Genomic DNA, 9762 nt, shown 5'->3' with positions numbered 1-9762 from the left:
GCCGCCCGCCCACAGAGCCAGAGCCACCGACAGGTGCCCGCCCGGCCGCGGCGCCCGCGTGCAGAGCCGAGCCGTTAGCGCGCGCCCTCCGGGAGCCCGTCCGCCCGTCTGTCCGCTCGTCCGCCCGCCGGCCCGCCGCCGCCGCCGTCCCGGCCGCGGCCCCTGGTTGTCCGGCCCCGCGGAGCCGCCCGGAGGACCCGGCTTTGGCGCCGCAGCCATGTCCATGGGCCTGGAGATCACCGGCACGGCGCTGGCCGTGCTGGGCTGGCTGGGCACCATCGTGTGCTGCGCGCTGCCCATGTGGCGCGTGTCGGCCTTCATCGGCAACAGCATCATCACGGCGCAGATCACCTGGGAGGGCCTGTGGATGAACTGCGTGGTCCAGAGCACCGGGCAGATGCAGTGCAAGATGTACGACTCGCTGCTGGCGCTGCCGCAGGACCTGCAGGCCGCGCGCGCGCTCCTCGTCGTCGCCATCCTGCTCGCCGCCTTCGGGCTCCTGGTCGCGCTCGTGGGCGCCCAGTGCACCAACTGCGTGCAGGACGACACGGCCAAGGCCAAGATCACCATCGTGGCCGGCGTGCTCTTCCTGCTGGCCGCCCTGCTCACCCTCGTGCCCGTGTCCTGGTCGGCCAACACCATCATCCGGGACTTTTACAACCCCTTGGTGCCCGAGGCGCAGAAGCGCGAGATGGGCGCCGGCCTGTACGTGGGTTGGGCGGCAGCGGCGCTGCAGCTGCTGGGGGGCGCGCTTCTCTGCTGCACCTGTCCCCCGCGCGACAAGAAGTACGCGCCCACCAAGATCCTCTACTCGGCGCCGCGCTCCACCGGGCCCGCCACCACGACCGGCACCCTCTACGACCGCAAGGACTACGTCTGACGGGGAGGCGCCCACCCAGTCCGGGCTGCGGCCAGACCCCGACCACCGCCCCGCCCCCGGAGGCTAGGCAGCCCCCTGCGGACTGGAAGGGCCCGGCCGGACATCCCGCGTCCCTAGCCGACACCCGCCCGCCGCCCGAGGAGTGGAATTTGGGGGCCAAGGAACCAACCCACACGGACATGGAATCCTCGCCCCCGTAGGACACGGTGCTGGGGAGAGGACCGCAGCTGCTTGCGCAACCCCTGGAGCCGAGCCCCTGAAGTCTGTGACCACCCAGACTGTCTGGGATCGGCAACCTTGAGCCGGGCTACTTGATATTTTTCAATAAAAGCCTTTTGTTTTGCACTTGGCCAGCGCCTCCTTGTCCTGAGAATCGAAGAGTCCAACCTCCCTGTGGAGCGGGCGTCCCCGGCGTGTCCCCCAGGGCCGCACATTCCAACGACTCTCCAGCCGTAGGCGGGGGACAGGCATCGAAACCGTGCGGTTGTAAACGGACCTCGGAGAAGCCTCTTGGCGACTCGCCGAGGCCCCGGGCCCTGACAGCCAAAGTGGGCAGTAGATAGACAGACCCACAGACAGACTGGGGTCGCTTCAAGCAGGCTGTCTCATAGGGAGGTGGGGGGAGGCAGGGTCAGGAACCCACTGCTTAAGGAGGTAGCACTTGGGGTGGCAGCGATGGGAACACAGATCAATCAAAACGATCTCTCTCCCAGAATGCAGCTGCATACCCAGGAGCACATCCAATACTGTAATTTCAGGCTCCGTAAACACACACACACACAGAAAGAGCCATTGTGTTGTGGAACTCACCGCCCAAGATGGCGCTGGGCAGACTCGGATCACCTTGGGGAGAGGGGAGAGGGACGCTCAGGAAGCAAAGAGAAGAGGTGGGGGCTGGGGGCGCAAAGTAGGGTGTGATGCTCTGTGCAGGAGGTGACCAGTGGGAGTCCTTGGGTGTTGGAGAAGACTCCAGAAGGGTGGCTGTGCAGAAAGGGGCCTGAGCCACGGCTCAGCTGTGCTCAGGGGGTAAGAGTTCCGGGTGGCTGGATCCCAGAGGGAGAGCGAAAGTGGCAGGGAGACCCAAGGAACTCTAGCTCAGGCTGTGGTGGGACTCACCGGAGAGAAGTACCTGGTCATGTTTACACAGCCTCTCCTGGAGCTGGGGTACACCGAGGGTCACCAACCAGCCAGCGGGGCCTAGCAATGGACATGTGGCCAGAAACCAGGCAGGAGAGGGCCTGCTGGGGGCTGCTGAGGAACTGAGCCAGGCAGGGTGGGGAGCCAGCTGCGGAAGAATCCAGGGTCAAACTGAGTTTTCTGCCTCAGGTCACTGTCAGGGTAAGGATGCCCCTGACCGAATCAGGGAACGCAGGGGACCCCGGGTGGGTGGAGAAGACGATGGGTTCCTTTGGGACAGACAGAGCTGGACAAGCCCTTTGGGGCACCCGGGGCCGGGAATGACTCAGAGCTCTCACTCCCATGGGGTCCGTTCTGATTCATAACAGCACAGCACATGACCCACGATGCCACCATGGCTCTTGACCCGGAAATGGGAGGGCTTATGTAAGAGATCTGAGAGTCAGGGGCGATGATAACCCTGGGGAACAGACAGCAGGCGACCGAGCAACGGAAACCAGGGGAGTGGAGGAGGGCACTAGAAGCCAAAACAGAGAGGGCAAGGCAAAGAGGGGTGTGCAGGAGGGGGTGGGTGGGCAGCAGTGTCCAGGGCTACAGGAGAGGTGAAGGAAGAGGAGGCCTGAAGAGTGGCCGTGGGATTAAGAGGCTTGAGGTGGTCATTGATGGCCTTAGCCTGAGAAGCGGACAGGAAGTGAGTGGGGATTAGGTCAATAAGAGCACATAACCTGTGCACCCAAGATGTTTTCGGGAAATGGATATCGATGGCATGGATAAGGGCAGGCCATTATTACCATTGGTGTCAATACATTAACAGGAGCCCTGGTGGGGTTATGGTTACACGTTGGGCTCCCATCCACAAGGTCAGCAGTTCACAACCACCAGCCGCTCTGAGGGAGAAAGACGGGCCTTTCGACTCCCGTGACAGCTATAATCTTGGAAACCCACAGGGGCAGTTCTACCCCTGTCCTATCAGGTCACTATTGGCAGTGAGTTGGTTTTATTTTGGGGGGGTTTTCAGTGAGTCAATAAATTGTACACCAAAAAAATGCCATTAGAAATAAATTGTACACCTGTAAAAAGTTGAATTGGTGAAAGTTGTGCGGTACATATATTGACAACAATGACCCTCCCAAAACAAAGTTTCTGGGGGATTTGGTCCCTTGGCTTGGAGGTTTGGGGTCATACTTCCACGGGACACCCCAGTTAATTGGCCCAGTAATGTGTTCGGCCTTAGTTTATTTCGTAGTGCTTGGGATCTTTAAAACTTGCAAGTAGCCATCCAAGGCACAACAATTGGGTCCTTTTTCTTTTTCTTTCTTTTTTTTTTAAACAATTGGTTTCTATTCTCACCTGGGACAACAGTGGAAGGAGAGCCCAGGCGGGGAGGAGACTATGGAAAGTGTGGCTAACTGCCTTCAGCAACAAAGGCCTCCTTTGCCACAAGACCAGAAGAACTGGATGGAGCTTTCTTCTCACTTGGAGGCGAGATAAGAGGGAATCTCATGGGAGGGAAATGGGGGGCTTGGTGGGGTGGGGGAGCTTTGACTGAACATTTTGATGAAGGCTTCCTTAGCAGAATCCTGATCAAAAGGAAGAAAATGCAGAACAGAATTTCAAATTTGCGTGAACTCTAGACTTTCCAGAGGCATGGAAGGTAGATGAAACCCCCTGAAACTATAGTCCTGATTATATATGTGTGTGTGTATATATATTATATATAATATTATAATATACTATATATATTCCAGAAATATATATATATATCCAGAAGTCTTCTTAAAACCAAACAATAATTTAGCTTGACTGATAAATTTTTTAATGTCTGCTTTAAACATTATGCACTCTTCAAAGCCATCTACAAGGGATCAAATAGTTCACAGCAACTTGTAAGATTAGACAGGATTCTGGGGCACCGAGTGGCTGGGACTGAGTCAGGGACAACGTGGAAAAGCAGGGTGAGAAAGGGGGGCACAGGTCAAAGACTGCCAGCATGTCACTAACTGGTCGGGTTGAAACTGCAGGTCTGGTGTGTGTTTTGCCGTGGGCAGTGTCAACCACGACCAAATTAATCAAACGTCAACAGAAAACGAGTAGGCCCAGGTAAGGGTCACGGCAAGAATCAAAACTAAACAAAGGCACTGCGGGGACAAGGCCGGCCTCCTGAGCGCAGGCGCGGGTCACAGGGCAGGCGTTTGTGGGTTGGCAAGACTCGGAATTGTTTCTAAGTCCCGGCCATGCTTGCCACCTCACCCTCTCCTCCCAAGCTCAAGAAAGGTCCTGGTGGTGGCCAGATGTCCCCGTAGGACGTCACCCAGGGTCACCCTAGCAGGAGCCTCTTTCTCTTTCTCCATAAGGCACACTGGCTGGCATGGAGTCACCCAACGGTCCCCAGGAAGAGGAAATAGGTGACTCTGAATGGCCACTGCACCCAATTTAGGTCATTCCAGGGAAGGTTCCAGGAAAAGTCCTGCTTCTTGGGTTACGCTCCCACGCCACGCCCTCTCCCCGCCCTGGCCTCTCTATCATGGTTTCCTTCGAGAACCCCCCTGCTGGGAAATGGGACAGGAGGTGCAAAGTTGAACTTGCAGTTGGGGAGATGGGTTCCCAAGAGCAGGAGGAGGTGGGAGGGGCGGCCACAGTGAGGGGGTTATTGGGGGGAGGGGCAGAGAAAGGAGTACCCTATCCAGGCCTCCTTTGTGTACAGGGCCAGTGACCCATGGAGGGAAGGGAAGGGGTGTGAGGGAGGGGTCGAAGAGGAGTGAGAGCCCTCAGAGCTGGGCTGTTCTGGGAGGGGAGGGGGACTGAGAGGACAGGGGCCAAGGAGTTGCCGCTGCCCGGTGCTTCCTGGTCTCTGTCTGGCCCAGCAGAGCCTGGGCGTCAGGCTGGGCCCTGCCAGAGCTGAGGGGCGCAGTGTGGCCTCTCTGTCCCATAAAGCCCCAGCGAAGGTCGGAGCAGGCTACTCATTTACCACCAGCCTGGACACCATTCCTCATCCACCCTCTACAGAGCTGCCCACTGACTCGTGTCCACTGTCTCTCGCCCAGCTTTTCCAAGCCAGAGGGATGCAGCAGAGGCAGGCAGGCCCACTCCTGCGGGTGGGGGTGGGGGTGAGGGTGGCGAGCAGGGCTGGGGGCTGCTGACTCTCCCATTTCTGGCGTCTCTCCAAGCCTGACTTCCCTGGGGCCTCTGGAATAAAGGAGGGGGTGGGTGGGTATCTTACTGCACCCTACACCCCCATCCCCGCCCCAGACACCTTCTTGCCTGGCTTCAGGATCTGTCCGGGGTCTAGGGCCTGAGCAGAGGTGGTAGAACCCACAGTTGCAGCCCCCAAGTGGCGGGACTCTGGGGGAGGGGGCCCGGGAAGGTATTCTACCACCTGCAGAAGTGAACTGTGTTGAGGTAGAGGGGGTTCTGGGTTGTGGGGAGGAGACCTGGCCTTGACAATCTGCTTACTCAGCCACTCCCTGCTGGTCCCCTTGGCGCCTTATCCCCATCTCTCGGACAAGATGATCCCTCGGGGCCTCTCTAACGTGGTTTTTGTTTGGGGGGTTGTTGTTTTTTCCACCCTCATTTTTCTTCTTGACCACGCACCCACCCACCCACTCCGCCCTGCACTAGGCTGAACTCAGGCACCCTTCCCTGGGCGCCCACCTGGCCTGTTCTCACCCCACTATAGCACACACTAAGACACTGTACCACTGTTGCTTCATTTCTTGACACATCTCCTAAGATCATGGCCCCCTGTCCTAAGCGTCTCTCGGTCTGTAACACCTGGCCCCGGGCCAGCCCGGCCCAGGCAGGAGGGCCAGGAAAACGTTTGTGGGCTGACAGCCTAAGAAACCCCAGACACGGATGTCGGTCCCTGGAGGAGCTCAAGAAATGCGAGCGAGCATATCATTAATGCATACTCAACCCACCAGGGCCTGGCAGGAGCCTGGGGACCTGCGGAAGTTGGCAGGGGTCATGAGAAGCTCCCCGGACTTCTTCAAACTCCACAGCCCTAGAGGCCCCGGGGGGCTGGGTGCCGCAGGGCACCCTGGTCTGGCCACACCTGTTCTTCCTCTTCTTCCCGCTAGGGACCACAAGCCAAGTGCTTTATCAAACCAGCACAGCGTTTATTGTGGCTCCCTCAAGGTCTGGGCCGCCCTGGAAGAACAGACAGTACCTTCCTCCTCCCTCCCCACCAGGGTCCACAGAGGTCATTCATGCCAAGACCAGCGTGCTCTGCTGGTGTCGGTGATGAGAGACCGAGAAGCCTGGCTGTGGGTGCTCACTGAGCTGGCCACTTGCCCCCTCTGGTAAGAGGTGTGACATTCTCCCAGGGAACTGGACCCCCATGTGAACCCCCCTCAAGGCAGGCCAGAGCACATCGCAGGTTCACAGAGGCTACGACACTGGGCCTCGGTCCCTCCTGGGCCCTGCCAGGAACCAGCTGGAGTCCCTGGGTGGCTCGATGCACCCAGAAACATCTCGGAAAAAAGACCTGGCAGTCCGCAGCCCAAAGCCGCAGGCTGGAAAGCCCTACAGAGTTTTGTCCACTCTGCACTTGGAGTTGGGATGGACTGGGTGGCCACCATAGGTTTTTTTTTGGGGGGGGACACACTAGCAGAGTGCCCCATGCTGAGCGAATGCTGGCCACGTTCCAGACCTGGTGCGGGGAGAAGAAATGGGTGTGCCGTGTGCGCGCGCGTGTGTGTGTGTGTGTGTGTGTGTGTGTGTGTGTGTGTGTGATATCAAGGAATCCCAGGTTGGCTGCTAGAGAGTTCAGAGGTCATATGGGGCGGGGCAGTCTGGGAAGGCTTCACAGGGAGGTGGCTGAAGTCAAAAGTAAGTAGAACTTAATTTTACCCAGAGAGATTGGTCTTTGTCCTGGACTCCTGCGAGATAAACCTCCCAAACCTTAGAACCTCCCCTGTGAGGGAGGCGGCTTACGATGGAGCCAGACCTGAGGGGTTATGCTAATGAGATGACTTAGGTCGGAGGCTGGCCATACTCCAAAAAGGCCCGGCTCCCGGGAGGGGGGAGGGACTGTGATTTAGTCATTTGAGGGACTGTGATTTAGTCATTTGCGGCTATGTGATGAGCCCTCCGGACAGGCTCTGGATGTGGAAGGGCCACAGGCTTCCTGGTTGGTAATGGACATCGATGCTCAAGGGTGTGACTTTTGGGGGGACATGGAAACGCCGCCGCGAGCTGCCTGTTTGTTACGAGGCATCCATGCTCATGGACTTGTAGAACGTCCCTCTTTGGGGACATGGAAGCTCCCTGGCGGAGACGCTCCCAGACCTGGCTCGACGCACCTCTTCAATTGTATGCCCTTTGCTACTGCAGTAGAAAAAATAAACAAAAGACAAGCAATAAACCAGGAGAAAAACTGTGCATCTGATGCGACAGACAAAGGGCGCTGCACCTACTAGCTATAAAGAGTCCGTATAGACCAATGCGAGAGAGCCTAACAGCCCACAGGCCAAGGAGAAGTAACCGGACTAAACAACCGCTCTATAAAACAGGAACGATGCGTCACTCCATGAGCTTTCTCTTGTCAGTCATCGCTGTCGGGCCGTGCCATTCTGAGTTTGACAGAACGCTGCCTGCTGCCCATTTGGACCAGGAACCTGGGAATCCCTTGTCTCAGCCACTGTGTCGATCCGCCTTCCTGAGGGCCAGCCTCCTTGCCTCCCACCAAGCGTCCCACGGGCCCGCCTTTGATCTTTCCTGGCAGCATGTCCAAAGCCCAGGACCCTTCTGGTTCCATCTCATTTTTAGACGGGTTAATTCCTTCTTCGGTCAGCCCACAAGGGAGTCGCCATTCTTTGGCCAACACAACCCACATGCACCCGTTCTTCTCCGGCTTTCCTCTTTGTGGTCCAACGTCCGCACACATGAGCTTTCCCAGATTTCTCGACATTAAATAAGGTTTGTTTTTCTTTAAGGGTGACAAAAAACGGGAAGCCCAGTTGTATCACCAAGGGCCCAGCGGGAGGCCGAGTGCAAGAGACTCATTGCAGGGAAGGAGCTGACTGTATGACGGGCTGAGCGGCTACCCACAAGGTTGGCAATTTGAATCCACCAGCCCACCTACGGGAGAAAGAGGAGGCTGTCTGCACCCCTAAAGAGCCACAGTCTCGGAAATCCCAAGGAGCCATTCTACTCTTGTCTTAGAGCAGCGGTTCTCAACCTATGGGTTGCGACCCCTTTGGGGGGGTGTCAAATGACCCTTTCCCAGGGGTCACCCGATTCATAACAGCAGCAAAATGGCAGTGATGACGTAGCAACGAACATAATGTTATGGTTGGGGGGGGTCATTGTACTTTGTTTTCTATTTATTTTGGGTGCGTGTGTGAAACCCAGGATAGGCAGACCTATAGAGACAGTCACTGGGGGGGGGCGTGGCAGGAGAGAATGGGGGTAAGAATGGGAAGCTAACAATGAGGACAAGCAGAAAATGCTCTGAAATCGATGGTGGTGGTGACTACACGAAGCTTCTTGATAGAATTGAACAATTAAAGTCTATGATATATGAAATACAATACAACTATTTTTAAACACTCACCACACCTTGATTTCATCACTACCCACAGTGCTTTCGCTCGCGTGAAACACTCCACGAGTGTCGAAGAAGTACAGCAGTTCATGGACGCCTCTTTCCTTTCTCCCCGCACCCGACACCTTGGCCCACAGCCATGGAGACCACTCCGACTCCCAGCGGCCCTATAGGACAGAACAGAACTTCCCCTGGGGGTTTCCCACCCTGCAACTCTACCTGGAAACAGCCAGCCTCATCTTTCTCCCATGCGGCAGCTGGTGTTTTTGAACTGCTGGCCTTGCGGTGAGCAGCCCAACGTGAACATTGTTCTGTGCCAGCGGTTGTGATTATTGTCATTGTCGGAAGCTGCAGCTGTGTTGGTCCCCGGCTCACAGCGACCCTGTGTACAACAGAACCCAGCACCACCGGGTCCTCGCCGTCCTTACAGGTGTTACATCAGAGCCCATGGTGGCAGCCCCTGTGTCCACCCATCTCATCCAGGGCCTTCCTCATTTTTGCTGCCCCTCAGCTTTACCAAGCATGCTGTCCTTCCCCAGGGACTGGGCCCTCCTGACAGCATGTGCAACGTACACCACTCTCCCCTCAAAGGAGCACGGGCACAAGTTTGAATCATAGCGTGGGGGGAGAGTGTTGACATTTCCTTGGGCTGCCAGAAGACCAAACCAAACCAACGCCCATGCCATCAAGTCAATCCCGACTCCCTGGCGCCCTACAGAACTGCCCTCTTCTCCCAGCTTTTCAAGAGTGTAGCTCTTTATGGGAGGTGAAAGCCTTGTCTTTCTCCCTAGGAGCAGCTGGTGGTCTCCAAATGCTGACCTTGAGGTGAGTGGCCCAACGTATAACCATTATGTCACCAGGGCTCCCTGGCTGCCAGGGGAACAAGCAAATCTGTCTCGGCAGCAGGGCAGCCAGGAGGCAAGCCTAGCTACTTCTCGTTATGTCCATGACCCTGACATCATCCCTTCCATCAGGTCTCCCCTGGACAGCTGCAACAGAGCCTAACTGGTTATCCCTCCTCACCTCTTCTTCTTGCCCAGTTGGACCCGCTTCCCTCCGCCCCCTACTCTTTCCTCACGCGATGGGCTTGCATGTTGACCTGTTGAGTTGCTTATGGTCTGCCTCCCCCACTGGAGTCTTACGTTTCTGGAAGAACCAAAACACAAACCAAGTCCCTCCCAGATAAGTCCATCCCAACCCA

General features: G+C 56.9%; 1 protein-coding gene across 1 annotated transcript; it reads left to right on the top strand.

Annotated features, from left to right (window-relative positions):
- The first annotated feature begins 217 nt into the window (after window positions 1-217).
- Window positions 218-1229, top strand: CLDN3 (claudin 3). Its single transcript, XM_004705630.2, has one exon. It carries the CDS (start codon window positions 218-220, stop codon window positions 878-880), a length of 663 nt encoding a protein of 220 aa, XP_004705687.1. The 3' UTR covers window positions 881-1229.
- The last annotated feature ends 8533 nt before the right edge of the window (window positions 1230-9762 follow it).

This window comes from Echinops telfairi, unplaced genomic scaffold (genome assembly GCF_000313985.2).
Source record: "Echinops telfairi isolate 266 unplaced genomic scaffold, ASM31398v2 ScPeMD7_5;HRSCAF=22, whole genome shotgun sequence".
Taxonomy (NCBI): domain Eukaryota; kingdom Metazoa; phylum Chordata; class Mammalia; order Afrosoricida; family Tenrecidae; genus Echinops; species Echinops telfairi.
Note: the sequence above shows the minus strand (reverse complement) of the source record. Positions and strands in the feature narration are given on the sequence as shown.